Source organism: Macrosteles quadrilineatus, unplaced genomic scaffold, assembly GCF_028750875.1.
Source record: "Macrosteles quadrilineatus isolate MER2022 unplaced genomic scaffold, UCM_ALF_1.0 Scaffold_8__2_contigs__length_117827958, whole genome shotgun sequence".
In the NCBI taxonomy this organism is placed as follows: Eukaryota; Metazoa; Arthropoda; class Insecta; order Hemiptera; family Cicadellidae; genus Macrosteles; species Macrosteles quadrilineatus.
In genome coordinates, this window is record NW_026542601.1 from 49,981,814 (window position 1) to 50,001,783 (window position 19,970).

Consider the following 19,970-nt stretch of genomic DNA (forward strand, 5'->3'; position numbering starts at 1 on the left):
ACATCCTGTAGAGTAAAACATTTTTTAGTCCTGTTGTCGTTTGAAAATTGTTTCCATATTTAAACATTAAAGTTCGTATTAATAATAAATAAACGATAATTTTTAAACATAAAACATCTGATTGCTGTTTAAACTACAGAAACAAATGGACCGTTTTGGTAGCTTCTGATTATAACTGACAAAGGTTTGGTTTCAATCAGAGTATATAAATTATTAATTGGCTCCCTTTGAATGTTTCTATTGAGAGAACCTGTGTAAAAACATTACTGTTTCCGTCCAAACAATTCTTTTGAATACTTACAGCCTCATACAAAACCTATGTAAAACTTTTGATGGGCTTTCATTGAATTGAAAAAAAAAATGCCTTATTAAATCCACAGGACATCACAATGTACTGACAATATTGAAGAACAGTTTTCTATTCTATTTAAAAATATACAGTATTTATTTATCATCCTAATGTTTACATTTTATGACAGTATACATTTTTACTTGGTACCTACCTTATTAGTCACTGATTTATTTAGTTCCTCAATAATGACAATACAGTTTTTAAATTTATTACACTTGTTTGTAGTAAAATGTAAATACTAACCCAGCTGTAGTGCATATATTGTCATTGTTAATAGTTTTAGGAAGTTTTAAAAGATCATTTTACCCTTATTTAAGCTTAGCCTTTAGTGTTAAATTATATCTCAGATTTCTTTTGAATGAAAATTTTTGTTGAAAGGATCAATTTGATCTCAAAAGCTGCATTTTTCAGGACATAGTTTAAGTTTTAGTTGTTTATTTTATTGTGTTGTGTTGATTCAATGATCAATAATTTGTAAACCAAATTAAAAACTTGTCAATATTGTTTATAACATTATTTCAGTTTATTATTTCCTAAACTCCAACAGGAGTTAAGATAACTGTTAAAGTTTAATTGTTAAAATAAAATAAATTTTAAAACAGCACATAATGTATACTCACTTGAAATCCTTACTTTTGTGATCTATAAAAGCTTGACCAACCCAGAAAAGAGTTTCAGGATGAAAAGTTTAAAAGCTTGTTTCCTTCAGAGGAAAAACCTTCTCAAAGAGGAAACCTTAAGTCAGTTTACATAAAGCATTAAGCCACTTCATAAATGTAATAGGGTTCCATCAATTAAAGAGAATGGGTGTACACACTTTGAAATACTTACTTTTGTGATCTTCTTTAAAAGCTTGACCAACCGAGGAAAGAGTTTCCAGTTGTTTTTAAACAGTTTTCTTTACATGAAAAACCTACTCTAAAAGGAAACCTGAAGTCAGGTGATATAAAGCATCACTTCATATGTAATAGGGTTCCGTAAATTAAGGTCAAACCGTAAAAGTAAGACCAACATCTTACTTCATTCATCCAACAGAATCCCATCCCTAGTCTGGTCATACTATTAAAATGTTGTGAAATATAATTGACACTCCCGCCAAGTATAAATTGTGTCTATGATTATTTTTCTGTATTTACTCAGTCCTGCCGCAATATGTCTTAGCCCTTGGGTAAAATAGTAAAAAAAAAAACTATTCTTAAGAGTTTTTTTCTGAGAGAGTCTCAAGTTTCTGTGAAACTTCTTCAGTGCTTAAGAGCTTTTCAACCAAAAATAGACCTGCTATTTTTAGAAAATGGGTCTATGTTAGTATCATCTCCAGCTCAGCCATTTACATATTTATTCAAATTTATATTTAAATCTAAGTTTGCAATTCTATGGCACCTATCACCTATAGTTGGCCGATTTGTATATCAAATTACCAAATGTATTGTATTATATAAATTTACTACTGTACCACGATTTATAATAATGTACGGTATACATCACCTTCAATTAATGTTTTCAAACTCAGAATCAAACAATTTCTCTTCAGGCTTCGTATAGATGAGGCCGACTATCATCACAGCTGATTACCGGCGGGGGGTGTGACCCGAACCTTGCCCCCTCTATCCTGATCCAGCATTAATCCTAGTAGTCTAGTCCACACCTATTCAAAACTGTATTCATTGTAGATCTTATCCAATTTTACAATTCATATAAATCTCCTTTCTAAACTAATAACCTATTAAGCAACAGTCTCCACATTCCATTATTCATCTTTTTTATAGGCTATAGGCAATAATTCCATATGACTTGGTTGCTATAAATATTTAAATAGCAACCCAGCAGACGTATAGACAGCACTGGCCTATGTCTGCTGTATTTCTTATAATCAATTTAATTTAGTTTATACAAAAAAGTTCTTTTTTATTCTTAGTCTTAGTTTTAATTTGTAAGTATTTTGTATTAAAAAAATATGTTTTTGTTTTCTGTATATATTATGTGGAAATAAACATTTCATTCATTCATTCACTTTCTTTATAAGAACAGCATACAAAATCATCTGCTACTGGGAAGTTTGCTTTCTACATAAACTTTCTGTATGTAGATGAGATACATAAAAGGTTTACATATTATGCTCCAGACTTAATGACCTTCCTACTTCCAGTATGAATCTTAATTGTGTACCCATCTTCTTTTCCAGCTCACCTCTTACAAAACAATGATATATAGGTTTTAATTCAATTGTAATGGAGTCCTTCCTATCTCCAGAATAAATTGCCTCTACTACTTCTGTAATGACTCTTTTCATTGTCCTCCTATCCTTTCTTCCAATTCATTTGTTTAACAAACACTCATCAACGATGGTTCATTTTAATGTCCTGGATACAATTCACGGTCCATATAAAATGCCTTTATTAATTCCATAATGACTCCTTTAATTGTAGCCCAATGTTCCCCTATAAGTCAATTGATTATTAAAACATCACCTAATACGGTTTACCTTAATGCACTGAACATATTCACTCTACTGACAAATTCACTTTTCCACTCCCATATCCCATATCGATTCTGTTAATAATGGGGACATGGTTCCATAATAGAGTTGCTTGCTTACCAGAAGACGACTGAGAATGGTTAAGCTTAATGTACCCAAAACATTAATTTCATGCTCCAGACAAGATGACTATACCATTGTTAATTCTAAGTTCATCGAATGAAGTCCTGGTTACAATTCATGCTCCAGACAAAACCCCTTTATGACACTCTTTAATAGTGGGCCCATGTGTGCACCACTATTGTGTAATGGATCACTGAAACACATTGAAAACTATGGGCCAAAGCACTCCTTCTTAGAGTAAGTAAGCTCACTCTTCACACACCTTCAAAACGGGTTGCCTCGGCTATTCTGATGCTGGATAGGTGAAGAGTTAGACAAACAGTATAATTAGTTACTATAGACCGTCGGTTCAGAAAATATCTGCAATGTATGGGTTTGTATGATGGTGTCTTATATTTACAATGCAGGAGATGCGGTGGATCAGAGGAAACAGGTCTCTGCACTGCACTGTGACTGTGAGGAGCTCTCTAAGGTAGAAGGATAACTCTTGTCATCCTAGTTAGACAGAGTCGCCTTCCCAAGGGGATCTGATTGGTAGACTGTAGGCATTTATCAGGTTTGATATTTTAAGGCATCTCAATAAAAAAAAAAAAAAACTTAATGGGGAGCACAATGGGCCCCTGCAAGATAACATAAATTAGTGGACTCGTAGAAGTTATTAATGAATGCATTTTACTGTCTGGAAAAAAAATTACTTTGCTACTTCTATGATTATTACTGACAATAAGACCTTACTTTATTTCATTTTCGGAACTACACTTCACTATTTCCATAATTACTTCGTTATTGTATGGCCATGTCCACTTCATATTCACCTCTTTACGGAAAAAACAACGATATTTTATCCTAATGGCTTGGAGACATTTCTTGCTCCAGACAAAAATCTCTTACTTCATTTCATTATCAGAACGTTACTTCACTATTTCCATAATTACTTTCTTAATCGTGGAGCCAAGTTCCCTCACAACGTTTTTACCAAAAGCGTAATCAAATAAACAAAAACAACAAATAAACACAAACAAGAGAACATGTACTAAATACGAGATGGTAAATTTGACATAAAATACACCTAACTTTTCGTGCTATTTGTATAACATCCAACATTTTGATATGATGTATTTTTGCATTTACATAAACCTAGCACAAATAAAGTTAAGTCAAAATGTCTTAAGAGAAAAGAATTTATTTATAAAAATAAATACCTCTGCCTTAAAAAATAAGGTTGCCAATGACACAAAAAAATAGTACACATAAAATATCGAAGGATTATACAGCTATAAGACTGATTAATTTTGATGTTTGCCATATAGATGATTTCTCATTATGGTCAATGAACCTTTTAATGTTTCATGAATAATAATTTTCAAAAAGGATCTGTCCAAATCATATTGTTTCCAAAAGTTCACAAAACATTTTGATAATGTTCCTCTAGAACCAATAAACAATCCAATCACCTCAATTTTTGAAATTTTAAAATTTTGCTTGAAATATTCAAAGGTAGAATCATAATTTTTTCTTTTCTTCATTTATTTCGTTAGCTTGATTTATGTTTGTTTCAAATCGAATTGTAGGATCGATTTTCTTTGTATCGTACAGTACAAGTACAGTACAAATTATTACAGTATGCATTGATAGTATCCACAGCATAAGGAACTGAGTAAAATAATACATTCAATACATTGAATATTAGTGAAAATAATAGGTCTACTATTACCTAGGTCTGTAGATTATTTCCGTAATTACATAGTAACGTTATGTAATGTTACATTATAGTATATATAATAATAAAACAATTGATTGTATACTGTAAGTTTTAGCGTATATAATGTTGGCTATTATGTGTATACAAACCAAAAGCAATTTTCCTTAACAGCTGATTAGCGAGTCACCTACTCGCATGACGTAAGGTAATTGTTTCTTATTGGGTCATTGTTGTCTTGTTCGTGTGCAATGTATTTTCAGGTTATTACGTGTAGGAGTGACCGTTTACTTGTGAGTGTTTAGTGTTAGTTTATCTATCGTGTAGTGTTTGTGATTGTGTTGTGTTTGTATGTTTTGGTAAACATTAAGTGTAAAGTGACTTATTTGCTGATATTCTCAAGGCTGATTTTCATGTGGAGGCATCCATATAAGTTTTGACGATTCATTACAGTATTATTCTGGTTAGTATTTCAATTACATATTGCCATTCTCTCGGCTTACTTTTGCAGGAAAAAATTGATTATGCAATACTTTTAATTATTATTAACTGTAATAGCTTAGCCAAAAAAGTTTAATATATTTATGATTTAAATTTATGATTACCAAATATTTTTATATATTTATAGCGTGTTCTGGTTAGTATTTTCAATTAATTAGCTCAAGCTTAGACCTTACTTTATGAAAGTTTACTTTAGAGCTTTTTAGCTTTTATAGCCTGTTTTGGTAAAGAAGACTCAAGAATATAAGCAATTTCGTTCGCAAGTTACTGATTGCAGTCGTACCAAAGGTAAGACTTATGGTTGTGTGCATGCATGGTTTTGGACGTTTGTATCGTGGAAAGAAAGGAAGGTACCGTATAGATCCTAGGCCAATAGTTAGGAATTTCAGGACATCTGTTAGGTTTGTAAGCACTCAGCCCAAGGCAGTACTATTTCCTAAAGTCTTCAAAATTATCTTTAATTTAGTTTATTCAAGGTCAACTAACATTAGTGTCGCTCATTAAGATTACAGACTTTTTATGAGATCTACGCTATAATTACGGAAATAATCTACATACCTGAATCCATGTAGGCCTAGGTGAAATGTGTAATAGGTGTTGGGAAAATATTTTAATAAACAAACATTTAAAAAGAATTAAAGGAACCAATTTGCAGCAGACCTGCATAGTAATAATTTGCGATACATAAGGCTTGAAGAAACACTCTCGTATTGATTGGCACTGCAAATATTTACGAGAACCTTTTCTCCGTGTATTACTGGATTAAAATCAGTTAAGATATGGGAAGATGCGGTTATTACAGAATCACAAATTAATTTTCGTTGGATTAAGTTGGAAGTAGCTTGTAGTTAGAGTTAGTCGGACTTTCTACAAAATTAAGACTTTGCTTTAGACATATGGACCGTCTCGCCCCAAGACATGATGCATGCTTTAATGTTAAGTGTATGTTGTCTTAGTTGTGAGACACTTCGTGTATCCAGGATTCGGGTAGGTTTGATATACGAAAGCTTTCCGTCAATTTGAAGCACCGTATACAAACATTATTCATACAGTAAATCTAAAAGAAATACTTATTGGCGCTATTTCAACCGCGTGAAGGGAAGAAGTGTTGGACAGTTGCTGTTGTTGGTCCGTTAACCAAAGAAAAAACGATCGACAAACGGCTTTTTATATATTTTTCAACAACCCAATGAAATATTTTAAACAACCCTGACGACATAACACTCAAGTTTTAATATTATTAGTCGTAGAACTTGACATCTCTTAGTCCTCGTAGTTTTTAGCAGTGTTATATTTTGAAATGTATGATATACTTTATTGTTTGTTAATAAAGTCCAATATGACGTGAACAGCACCCATCAAGTCCCACATTTTAATTTAAGAAAGAAGAGAATTTAAGAAAATTAAGAATTTAAGAAAAGCAATCACTTACAGTTAATTAATTCTTCTACCGGACAAGCTTATGCGTGGGGAAATAAAAAAATCCTAGGGCGTATGAGAGTAATAATCAAAACACCTTTGAAATATTATATCGACTAAGTTAGCTAACTAACTTTTGCAGTTTGCAAGTAAAATGTTTCCACACACCTATGTATAATAGTAAGCGAAACAGAATATATAATTTCTTTCGTACGGATTTGCTAAAACAATCGGCAAAAGTCACAAGTATTTCGGTTTCATAGAAAAATGCATGTTTATACGGTAGAGATTGATTAGGCCTATTATATGAGAAATTAGTTAGCTTGATTAAATGGTTAATTTTTCATTATCGTACTTAAGTGTGAAATAGCACGAACTCATTGTGTTTACCAATGATCGTTGTATGCTATTTGTTTATCAGACATAACCTCCTAGTTATTAGGATGTGGTGAATCCAAAACACTAATGGTTTCTATGATTAATCAAGTACAGGCTCTTGTAGAGCAAATTGAACAGACTCCTGGCGGAAATTAATTGCTGAATCATGTTATAAATACCAACTTAGTAACTGCTGCTAACTCAATCAATATATACCATGATTTAAAGTAACAATTTAGTGTATGTGATAATATATTGTATACTATGTTATTAGACTGTTTACCCATATTTATCGAATTATAGAATCAATATTATTTTTAAAATAACGTTTAATTACCTAAATAAATAGCGTGCTAAGTAGAATGAAATGAATTTTTACAACCGAAGCTCTAGATAATTCGTCAAATTCTGAATATGGATAACTTCTATCACTTTATTTTACCATCCCTTCTCTATATTGTAGAGCACTCTAGTGATTTTTTAACCAACGTTTTAGTTGTTGAAAGAATTACTGGAATAGTTTATTAATCGTTTACTAACGTTTAAACGTGTATTAATCGTTTGTAGTTCCATACTTTATTAAACATACGTGTAATATACAATATCTTTTGAGGAGTATGAAAAGATACCTTCGTAAAGAGTTCAGGGAAACCTTCTGAGTGTTAACGAATATTTTTACTGAAAGCCATAAGATGATATTAGTAGTAGGTATTGAAGAAGTTAAAGAGGGGAGCAGGGGAGCAACGCCACCGCCTCCACCTCCACCACCCGCCTCCTGCGGCCGCACCTCCCCCCCCCCCCTTGCACCTCCCCCTCCCCTTGCACCTCCCCCCCCCCTTGCACCTCCCCCCCCCCCTTTGCACCTCCCCCTCCCCTTGCACCCCCCCCCCCTTTGCACCTCCCCCTCCCCTTGCACCTCCCCCTCCCCTTGCATCTCCCCCCCCCCCTCCCTTGCACCTCCCCCCCCTTGAACATCCCCCTGTCCCCCCAACTTACCTATCCGACACCTCTTAGGATGTGCCAGACCACCCACGGAGCGAGGTGCTGGCGGCTGTCCCTTTGGTCCTTCAATACAAAGGAAAACAATTAACGGTGGTGGCGCTCCCTTTGATCCTAGAATACAAAGGAAACCACTTACGAGTGAGTGACGGATCCATTATTTGGGTTTCTAAAAGCTTTTACGAGACTTGGTCTCTTTCTTTGAGGTTTATTATGCTAGGTGTCAGTGTGGCGGCGACAACGTCTGGCTCGGATTCTCAGAACTGCCAACTACGGATGATTAATAGTTCCATTATTTGTGTACTAACAGCTTTTACAAGGCGCAATCTCTTAGTTTGAGGTATATTAGGCTAGGCGTCGTGTGGCGGTGGCAAAGTGTTTGCTGACAAAACAACAGCTTTATTATCGGCTTCCTAGAACCATCCAGGTCTCTATGGTGGATGCCAGACAGCGCTTATAAGTCTGTTACTAGCCTACAAACCGTCTACATCAGTAACTACTTCGCGATGGAGATCAGTGCTAGAGATATGATTAATCTATCGCTGAATAAAGCTTGTGTTGGCCGTAAACGTAAAGACATGCTACGTTTGCTATTGATTAACAGTGTGTTACAGAAAGCGAGAAAAGTGTTTTTAAATGAGGCATTCTTCGGTGGTCATACTTCTAATAGCGAAGAAACATCATCCACGTAGCTAGGTGGTAATGTCAGCTTGTAATTACATCATCTTGTGATTACTAACATCAGAGTAGTTGTTGATTTATCCGCAGCAACACGCTACTGGTGGTGTCAATATCACAATACATCCGACAATTCAGTTAGTTCTGCGCGTGCAGTGAGTACAGTCGTTACGTGCGTGGTTTGTGTTTATTAATATTATGTCTACGAGTATTGCCGATGCGGAAGAAACTATTCGTTTGATTATGGAAGAGATACATGCGATGGAAGATAACACAATTAGTACTTTGCCTATAAATCATGCAGAGGAGGAGCATCAGCTGCAACAAAATGAGAAAAAGAAAATTATCAAGAAACCTGTGAAGACGACTAGTGATGTGAAATATGTACAAATCGATAGTGGCAGCGAAACTAAAAAAAGAGAACCTGAACAAGACGCACAACATGCAGGATGGATATTCAAATCTACAAATGATTCGCCGGTTATAATGTGGATAGACGAAGATTTTCAATACACCGTACAGAATCCCGCTAATCGAGGTCGAGTTTTATTGAAATTACAATTATTTGACGAAGGAGTGCAAACACACAGTTCCGGCATATATTTGAATGAAAAGAAAGGAGATAAAATATACAACAGTGTGAATAATTTACTGACACAATTAGAAAATTTATGGGTTGATCGTTTGACGGGAGTTCCAAAAATACACGGTGTGATACAGTCGATGATGCCACTACCCGCATGGCGTAGACCAATCGATTGCGCAATCGAAAACGGTGGAAGAATTAAACAAAGGAAGAAACGTTCTGTGGCAACAGTGACTACGATACAATCGAATGAGACAAAAAATAATGTTAACAATAGCGATGATTCCAAGAAGCCACGTGTTGACGCGCAGCTGCAGTCGAGGGGACGAAACAAAAAGAAACAACTACAAAAAACCGGTTTGTGCTAGAAACTTCTACAGGGGTGGATTCTGAGAAATATTGCGACACACCTGCATTCTTCTCTCCACCACTGCGCTGTCGCTGCTGCAACAATTCATTCCTCGTCCAACCACTGTGTGGATCGAACGTGTGTACAGTTTCGCTTGACCTTAACTTTTTTAATAACACATTTATTATGTCGAAATGCGAGACAGTCAGTGTCAACGGTAGTGGAGGTAGCAACAGTGTGGTGATGAACTTGAAAAATGAACTCAACACCGTGCAAGTAAACACGCCGTACACGAAGATCGTCGATCTCCGTGAAGAGTGCTCTTATCGTATTGTGAAATTCGAACGAGTGACCACGCCGTACGGAGAGACTGTCATGGCCGTGCTGGAGGGACTAGTCGGCGATGAACACTACATGCGTGTCTACCTACCACGACGCTACAACGAGGCGATCACAGATCAACGCATTGACCAGTACAACAGGGGATTCGAAGATAGACTTAACCTCGTCAGAAGAAGCGCTCCACCTGGCAGTAAATATACTCCGTTGGAGTTTGTTTGAAACAAATTTAAATTTAATTTTTACAAAAACTACATTCATGTACATCAACTTTTTTTTATTTTTATTAACCTCAAATCTAATGAAAATTGTAATTTTCTTAAAATGATATTGTAACTTTGATAGGTTTTGTAAGTCAATACGTATAGTCACGTTGAGAGCATAATCAATTCGTCTTTTATTTACACTCCTTATTCCCTATTGTTATAAATTAGTTTGTAGTGTTGACAGTGTAGTCAGTCAGTAGGTGAGATGGACTTGAGGTGGAAGCATCCATTTTCGGCCTTAGTAGCCGGCCCTTCGGGGTCTGGAAAATCACAGTTTGTCATGCGTTTTATAGACCATGCTAATGAAATATGTGATACAGATTTTGCTAACATATATTGGCATCATCCTCACTCAAATGATAATGTGCAGCAGAACAGCAGTAACAGTGGCAGAGGCAGTATTGTCCAGTATAAAAACTCTCTGCCAGACATGAACGATTTTGATGGTAGTGTACCTAATTTGATCATAGTGGACGACATGATGCGTGAAACAAACGACAGTGTAGTGGATTTATTTACAAAAGGCTCACACCATAGGAACTTGAGTGTTTTCTTCATAACGCAGAATCTATTTCATCAGGGCCGAGGTCAGAGAGACATCTCGTTGAATGCTCATTACATAGTATGTTTTAAAAACCCCAGAGATCGGGCTCAGATAAAACATTTAGCCCGTCAAATTTATCCGGATAGTACAAAATTTATAGAAGAAGCATATGCGGACGCTACACGTGATCCGCATGCGTATCTATTAATAGACTTGAAACAGTCCACACCGGATGAGATACGCATTCGTTCGACTATCTTTCCGGACGATCCGATTAATTCTGTGTACCTGCCGAAAACAAGCAATGTCAGCGGTCACAATAAATAGAAAACGTCTATAGCGGATCAGTATCAGTCGTCATGTCGCAGTGTGTGAGGAAAGACGCAGCTCTACTGACGGCACTGGTGCACGCTACACCGAAGGAACGTAAAGCGCTGTTAAAAGTGTGTGACCTCAGTCGTATACGATCAGTGTGCGAGTGTGCATACAACCTGTTGCGTGGTAACGTAGCGGTGTCCGATAAACGCAAAAGACAATTGAAAAAGTATAAATCAACTCTCAGGCGATTGGTGAAACGAGGTGAGAGTTGGGCCAAGAAACGCAAGTATCTAGTACAAAAAGGAGGCGGATTCCTACTACCAATACTGTTGAGCACCGTACTACAAGCCGTACTTCATAAATCCATTACGTAATAATACAGTAATAACACAATGATGGAGTACGCGAAGAAAATGGTTGTTGTTCCGCAAGAGTTAATCGAACGGTTCAAAAACAGCAATATCAATACCACCAACAACATGGATAATAGGAAATCATCGTCACGTCGATTCGGTGGTGACAACGGTGATAGTATCGATAACGAAATGCATCGTATATTGATGGATAAAACTTTGAGCGATTATGAAAAATGGAAACAGTATCAACAGGTGTTGCAAAGATTTTTACATTTTGCCTCCGTCAATAGACAACCGATCAATATACCGATCATGGAGACAGCATCGTCATCATCATCATCATTACAGCAAGCAGCTACAGCGTCGCCACCGCCCGGTACAATGGAGGAGATCGTTGACACGTTTTCCAAATCGTACAAGCCGGACGTGCGTAATCTGTTACGATTTATCGTCCGCGAAGGTAGTGTGATAAATTGGGATAAGGACTTTGCGGTGTATGTGCGAAATGAAAAAATTCCCGATTCGAATATCGTGGACATATTACACTGCATAGTGAGAGTACGTATGGTGGATTACATGCCCGCCGGGTGGTACGAAGTCATGAACGCGTTACGTGAAATGAATGTGCCCAAGGAGTATATCAACAATTCTACAGCATTACAGTATCTGGGCGCGGGATACAGATCGTTACGTGGTGACGCGACGTCAGCTGTAGCGAGTAGTTCGATCACATCATCGACACCGAGAACACCTATGCGCGATCGTTTACGTTCGGCTTACAATCAGCAGCGTACGTTATCCCCTACGTCACCATTACCCTCGTTGGCGGCTCATCGAAGACAACGTCAGCTTGATAGAGATCAATTACAATCGCCGTTGGACAGGTGGGAACCGTTTTCGCCGTAGTGCGGATAAATCATGAAACGAGTGTACTACAATCCCGAAGATCCTGCATCATACGGTGGTGTCACACGTCTATTACATGCGATACGCGAGAAGGAGGGAAAAGTTAAGAAGAAGAAGAGGACAAAACGGCAAACGGTGCTGGACTGGTTACGGACACAAGACACTTACACGTTGCACAGACCGGTGCGTAAACGATTCGCCCGCAACCGTTACGTGGTGTTCGGTCCCGACGAACTGTGGCAAGCGGATTTAAATGATATGCGCGGTCTGAGCTCGTTCAACGATGGAGTCAACTATCTGCTGACAGTGATAGATGTGTTCAGTAAACGACTTTACGTGATAGCGTTGAAAACAAAAAGCGGCAAAGAAGTGGCCGACGCATTCGAGAAAATATTTAAAAAACCCTCTGTCACGGTACCGCGCTGTCTACAGACGGACAAGGGAACTGAGTTCACCGGCGTCAAGGTAAAACAGTTGTTCAGAAAATACGACGTTAGATATGTTACAACACAGAACCCTGACGTGAAAGCGGCGGTCGTGGAACGTGTGAACCGCACTTTGAAATCACGCATGTGGCGTTATCTTACGTATAAAAACACGTACCGTTACATCGATGTGCTACAACAACTGGTGAACGCCTACAATCACAGTGTGCACAGCAGTCTGGGTACTACTGCTGACGGCAGAGCCGTACGTCCGATTGATGTGAAAAAAGAAGATAAGAAACTCGTATATCGAGTGTGGCGACACATGTACAGTAGTGGCAGCGGCATCAAGACTAAATTACCTAAGCGTAGAAAGGCAAAATTTGTGGCGGGCGATACGGTACGTATTGCAAAGGAAAAAAATATTTTTGCCAAAGGATACGAGACGAACTGGAGTAAAGAAGTGTTCGTGGTGGACCGCGAGTACGGTCATCATCCGTTACCGTTGTACGTGTTGCACGATTTGAATGGGTCACCGTTGATTGGTCGTTTCTACGAAGAAGAATTGCAAAAAGTCACCGTGCCGCCAGACCGACTGTACGATATCGATAAAATATTGGACACTAAAGGCAGTGGCCGCAGTAAGCGTTATCTCGTCAAGTGGAAAGGTTACGGCGACGAGTTCAACTCTTGGATACCGGCGTCAGAAGTGAAACAATTATAAAGGACAACAACCGCGTATCAGTGACAATGAGTAAACATAATCAGTTCTATTTGACCTTGCCCAGTAACAGTTCGATGAATTACTATCCGAACAACACAGTGGCTGATTATATAACTCAACTACCTACGTCTATCCATCTGACGGATGGTGAATGGGAAGTGGCTCTAGTTGAAGCGCATTACCCCTGTTCATTTCTGACGGTGAGCGATGATGCGAAGATATTTATCTACCATGAAGATCGCAGCGCTATAGCCACTGGTGGTGCTGACAAAACCAATAAAGTCAAAGTGGACATTCTCAAAGTGGAGCCTGGCAACTATAGCGATATCACTGAGTTGATACAAGTGTTGAACGCCATGGAACGCTTGAGGTTTTACGCCACTTTCATGTACGATGAAAACACCAAAGTGGTGGAAATAGCGATTCGCAGTCACGTAGTACAAATGGAATTGAGCACCGGTCTCGCGCTGCAGTTGGGGTTCGATCCTGTCGAGACGGACATGAAGACCAACAAGAAAGCCAAACTGCCGGCCAACATACAAGCCGGACTGCCGGGTGACATGTATGTGTATTGTGATTTGGTGGAGCCTCAGTTGGTGGGTGACACGGTGGCACCGTTATTAAAGATCGTCAACATCGATACGACAAACTACATGTACGGCGCGCACAAGACCGTGCATTTCACCGATCCGCATTACGTGCCCGTCATCAAGAGCACATTTGAGAACGTGGAAATTGACTTAAGGGGCAGCACAGGCGATCATCTGCCATTCCACTTTGGGACTACGTGCATGAAACTACACCTGCGCAGATCGCTCACGCTGGCATAAATATACGAGCAGCAGCAACGTAAACGGCGTCGACGGCGAAAACGACGACGACTAATAAAACGACGACGACAGCGAATACGACGGCGAATACGACGGCGAATTCGACGGCGAATACGACGGCGATTACGACGGCGAATACGACGGCGATTACGACGGCGAATACGACGGCGACAACATCAACGAAGACGAAAGCAACAGCATAAACATCAGTGGCAGCAACAGTAGTAGCAACAGCAGCAGCAGCAGCAACAACCACGATGAATACGAACGATCCGTATTTGGCCTACTATCGGCGACAGTTACAACAGTCGGGTAACGGTGTATCGTCCGTGTACAGAGGTGCACCGTACCAGCGCGGTCATGGCATCGGCAGTTTCCTCAGTGGACTCATGCGGTCTGTAGTGCCGTTACTAAAGTCTGGTGCAACCGCCATGGGCAAAGAGGCTTTGCGTTCAGGTGTTGGTTTCCTCGGCGACATAGTGTCCGCTGGTGGTACACAACATCCGAGGTACGCGGCCGCTGCACGCCTCAAAGAATTCACCGGCTCATTGAAACGCAGAGCCGATGACAAACTGGAACGCGTATTGAGTGGAGGTGGTCGTGCCGTCACATATAAGAAAAGACGTGCCCATCGCGTCACACCGCAGTCGTTAGCGACACTTCTCAGAGTACGGACGTCCACCGCTGCCACAACAAAACAGAGAAGGAGGAGGAGGAAGAGTATGAAAAGACCAGTTATCAATAAGGGACAGAAAAAGCGTAAAACTACAACAAAAAGACTACCTCGACGTTCCGGCGCCAGCAGCAGCAAAGTTAAAAGTGTCAATAAGAAGAGTAGAAACAGGAGGAATAGATCTACTAAAAGAAGAGTAGCAAGAGGAATACCGTCGATAGACGATATATTTAATTAGACGATATTTTCCTACTACAACAAGAAGAACAAAAAATGTCATTCATTCATCAGAAATCGTGTGAATGTGTAAAAACCGAATTGGATTTATTCTCGTTACCACCTACTCAGACTAGTATAGAGAACGGCAAGTGGATTCAGTACAAGCCGATCTCGTCTTTGACAGACGATTCGCCGATAGAGTTTGTCATACCGGCTAACGGAGAAGAATACACGGACTTGACGCAATCTCTGTTGCACATCGAAGCGACAATAGTGAAAGATGATGGCACAAAAGTGGAAGAGGCGTTAGTCGAAGAGATGGGACCGGTTAACAATTGGCTTCACTCGCTGTTTAGTCAAGTGGATCTGTACATCAATCACAAACTGGTGTCACCACAAAACAACACTTACGCTTATCGCGCCTATTTGGAAAATCTACTGAACTATGGCGGTAGCGCAAAAAAGTCACATCTCACCAGCACAATGTTCTACGAAGACATAGCCGACAAAATGGACGATTGCGAGGCAAACAACGCAGGACTAGTGAAACGTCGCGACTTCGTAAAGAAAAGTACGTACATCGATATGGTGGGAAATTTACATCTAGATTTGTGCAATCAAGCCAAGTTTATGTTGAATGGTGTGGAAATGCGATTGCGTCTCGTCAGGTCGAGAAACTCATTTGCCATAATGTCGAAAACAGCAACGAACTACAAGGTGCACATTCGAGAGGCCAATCTGTTTGTGCGTCGTTGTAAGATCAATCCCGGCGTGTTGGTGGCGCATAGCAAGACGCTGGAAAGTGGTACGGCCAAGTATCCAATCACACGTGTGGACGTGAAATCCATCACGCTACCGAGTGGTATTCTGGGCAAGACATTGGACAGTGTGTTTCTCGGTCAGTTGCCGAAACGCATAATCGTGGGATTGGTGGACAATGTGGCGTTCAACGGTGATTTCAAGAAAAACCCATTTAATTTTCAACACTTCAATTTGAACTATTTCGCTCTGTACATCGACGGTGAACAAGTGCCATGCAAGGCGTTGACACCGGCCTTCACGGGAGACTCGAAACTCTACGCACTCGCCTATCACACGCTGTTCACCGGCACCGGTATACAGTTCGCCGACAAGGGCAACGAGATCGGCAGATCGGCTTATCCGAACGGCTACTGCCTGATGGCGTTCGACCTGACGCCGGACATGTCGGCCGGCGAATCGAGTCACTGGAATCTGGTACGGAACGGCAATTTGCGCATCGAACTGCAATTCAAAGAAGCGTTGGCCTCCTCCATCAACTGTATAGTGTACGCCGAAATGGACAATGTAATCGAAGTGGACCGACATCGCAACGTGTCTGTGGATTTCAGCGGTTAAATACAAGAACCAACACAGAAATTCACGGCTGCCCCACCACATAGCTCAGTGTCGCACTGACCTTTGATCGTGATGGATCGTTGTTACCTTCAAGCTCCGTCGCACCGACAGAAGCAGCAGCAGCAGCAGCAATGCAGGCACAGTGATTGCACAGCTGTGGTTTTGGACCTACAGTGTTTCAAGGACAACAACAACGATTTCATAGTGAAAGAAGCCAGTGTAGTTGACGTGTCGACTGGCACATTGTTATTACATCACATCGCACGTGCACCGTTCGATCGTGACGCGTTGACTGCGGATAAACTCAGAGAGTCCTATTGGTTGACCAAACATTGTCACGGACTCGACTGGAATCGCGGTGACTTGTCATACTCCGTGTTGATCGATAAATTGCGCACTTGCCTCTCGCGTCGCAGCATCGTATATGTTAAGGGAGTGGAAAAGAAAGAATACATTATCAAGAATCTAATCACAGACGTGAACAACAACAAGTACAATAGATGGAGTGACAATATTACAAATGTGGTGGATTTGTGCGATATTGGCTGTGGTTCACTTGCTTCGATTGGCAATCTACTGTCCGCCAACGTGTTGCGATGTGGTCGACACAAAACCGTACAACACCGTTGCTCGCTCTCAAACTGTACTCTGTTACGTGGCTGGCTACTACTCACCGCTGAAGAGGCGAAAACGACACACTGCAGCCCATTGTACGATGATATATCGTCAACGACAGGAGGACCGTCACCGTCACCATCACCACCACTGTCACTTATAACACAAGCATCGATGACAGTGACGACTACATCGATCAGTAGCAACGCCAGTCTCAATACTATTCCCGAAGAAGACGAAGAAGAAGAAGAAGACGTGACACAATGAACAGTACTGACATCAAAAGATATTTGCACCAATTACCGAGAGACAGAATCACGCACATCGGAGTGTACGCATCAGACCGTCTACCGACACGTATCGAGCCTTCGACGGCCATAGTGGTGAACACCATGCCACACACGGAGAGTGGTGAACATTGGGTAACCTTCTACATGGACAGTGACGCTACGCATATAGAATATTTCGACAGTTTCGGCCGTCAACCGTATCTGGCTGAATACCAACAGTTTTTAAGACGCAATTCACGTCGTTACATATCCAATAAATACCAACTCCAACGCTACGACACTTCCGTGTGCGGTCACTACTGTCTGACTTACCTGTACTGTCGCATAATGTACGACATGACGATGAATGATTTCATACAGCTGTTTGACGGTGATACCACTTCCTTCGTGACACCCAGCAACGCTGTTAACAACGATGTTCTGGTTCGAAGACTCTTCGACATGTTTTACCACTGATTTTACTTACCTGTCTTTTATTTCTATTTGGATTGTATAAAAAGCGAATTTAAATTTGAATAAAAATAATAATATAGTTATCTAATGTACATTAGAATAAGTAATGATTGGGAAAAAATAAAAACACAAGTGTATTTTGAAAACAATGTTGGTCTTTTTATTTTCCATCATGACTCTATATATATCAAAACAAGAACAAGTGAGTGAATATATTTTCAAAATATTTTCTGTACAATTCAAAATTATGATCATAATATAAATAAGTGTATACTGATAAAATCTTTTTTTTTCATTTTTACAATTACAGTAATGTTACAGTTGAAATAATTTGATTCTAAATTAAATATCACAGTTTCAAAAAATTATCAAATATCACAGTTGAAAAAAATTGACTTATTAAAAATTGATTCCTAAATAAATTACTATTTATTAATGATAAATATTTGGTATTTTTTTAAATACATTTTACTAGTATTTGTCCGTCAATTGTCTTTGCCATCACCACCACGACGACGATCTGAGGCTTATGCACCGCAAATACGCGCACTATGTTGATGTTATTGTTGTACTGCTTCAATCTACTTCTTCGATGTCAACGTCGTTATCGCTCGCATCCATTGTCGCTGACGGTGACGATACAATGTTGCGCCGACGGTGGCATCTACTGGCGTTCCCGTTGCAGTCTTCTGGAGCCGATAGCATTGCCCGGTGCGCTGGAATTCTATAGTGGCCCCACGGTAACGTATTGACGCCGTCCTCTTCGATATAACGTTTGTCATCGTACGGCGCCATCGATCGTTTTGACACCACAACGGAGTATATTATGTGGTGCCGTGTCTGAAATCGATCGTTATCCGTGTACAAGACCCGCTGTTCTTGTAGACATCGTCTGTAATCGTCTACAGTCAGGCCTTTGGCCACTACGGCGCGATTCACCCCCTTGGCTCGTTTCACAGGTGGTGTATCGTCGCCGACACCGTCTTCGCTGCTACCGGTCCGCAGGAACATGAAGCAGTACAGTTTCGCCATCAGGCCGATGAATTCACTAATGATCACCCCGTTGGCTTCGTCCTTGAATTTCCCCAGGACCCGGGCGTTGGTCGGATCGTAGCAGATATGGTCCCGGGGATAGTTGCTGGTGTCGAAGTCGTCCAGGTGATTCACCATGTCCTCGTACACGTCTACGGTACGGATTAAATAGATCAGCCCGTCAGTGTCAATGTAGAGAAGTCTGAGCCGATCTATTCCATACCGCTCTTGCAGACGGTAGTGGAAACCGTACATCCACGTCTTACTGTGGTCCAGAATGCACATACCCGCGTACACCGGCTTGTCCAAGATGACGCGGACTTTCTTCATGTGTAGTAGGGCCAAGTCTTTGTTGTACCACGTCCGGTCACTGAAATTAGACTTGGCCACGTACTTGGTGTACGTCTTCGGGTTTGTAGCCAATTTGATGTTGATATGTTTTCTTACATTCTGAAGGCTCATACCATAGACAGCGTTGACCATAAGCTTAAATAATTCTACCTCAAACTTGTTCTTGGCCTGCTGCCTTAGACTGGTATTCATCGCCACGTACGGTTGTAGCCACTTTCGCTGCTTGAAGCGCAGAACACGATGTATCCGACGCACACGCAATCCGTTGTCCATCGCCTGCTGAAGTGCTCGATAATGGATTACGTATGCGTCTTTATCAAACAGGGTGACCATTAGTTTTGCAGATTTGCCTACGCTGTATGTTCGGAGGACGTCATCCGCATATGGCAATTGGTCTCGAGGTGCTTTACGCAGTTCCGGACAGAACGGTAGGTCTCGGTGTTTGTCATGGAGTTGAGGGTCTCGTGGATACTCCAAATCCACCTCCAGGACGTAGCCTACATCTCCGTCTGCCGGTATGTCCTCGATGACCAAATTGTCTATTTCCTGACGCGACAGCCACTCGAAATCTTTGTACGGGAGCGACTGGGACATGGCCCATCCGTATAGGTTGTTAGCGTCGTAGTACATAATATAATCTCCATATTTGCTGTTATTGCTATTGTTGTTGTTAATGTTATCTACGGCGCTAA

At 40.2% G+C, this 19,970-nt stretch overlaps 2 protein-coding genes across 2 annotated transcripts; both read left to right on the forward strand.

Moving 5' to 3' along the window:
- Positions 1 to 12,301: 12,301 nt before the first annotated feature.
- On the forward strand, positions 12,302 to 13,438 carry LOC129000373 (uncharacterized). The gene has a single exon (XM_054427337.1). It carries the CDS (start codon positions 12,302 to 12,304, stop codon positions 13,436 to 13,438), a length of 1,137 nt encoding a protein of 378 aa, XP_054283312.1.
- Positions 13,439 to 15,214: 1,776 nt separating this feature from the next.
- LOC129000374 (uncharacterized protein F54H12.2-like) lies at positions 15,215 to 16,537 on the forward strand. Its single transcript, XM_054427338.1, has one exon. The coding sequence runs from the start codon at positions 15,215 to 15,217 to the stop codon at positions 16,535 to 16,537; it is 1,323 nt and encodes a 440-aa protein (XP_054283313.1).
- The last annotated feature ends 3,433 nt before the right edge of the window (positions 16,538 to 19,970 follow it).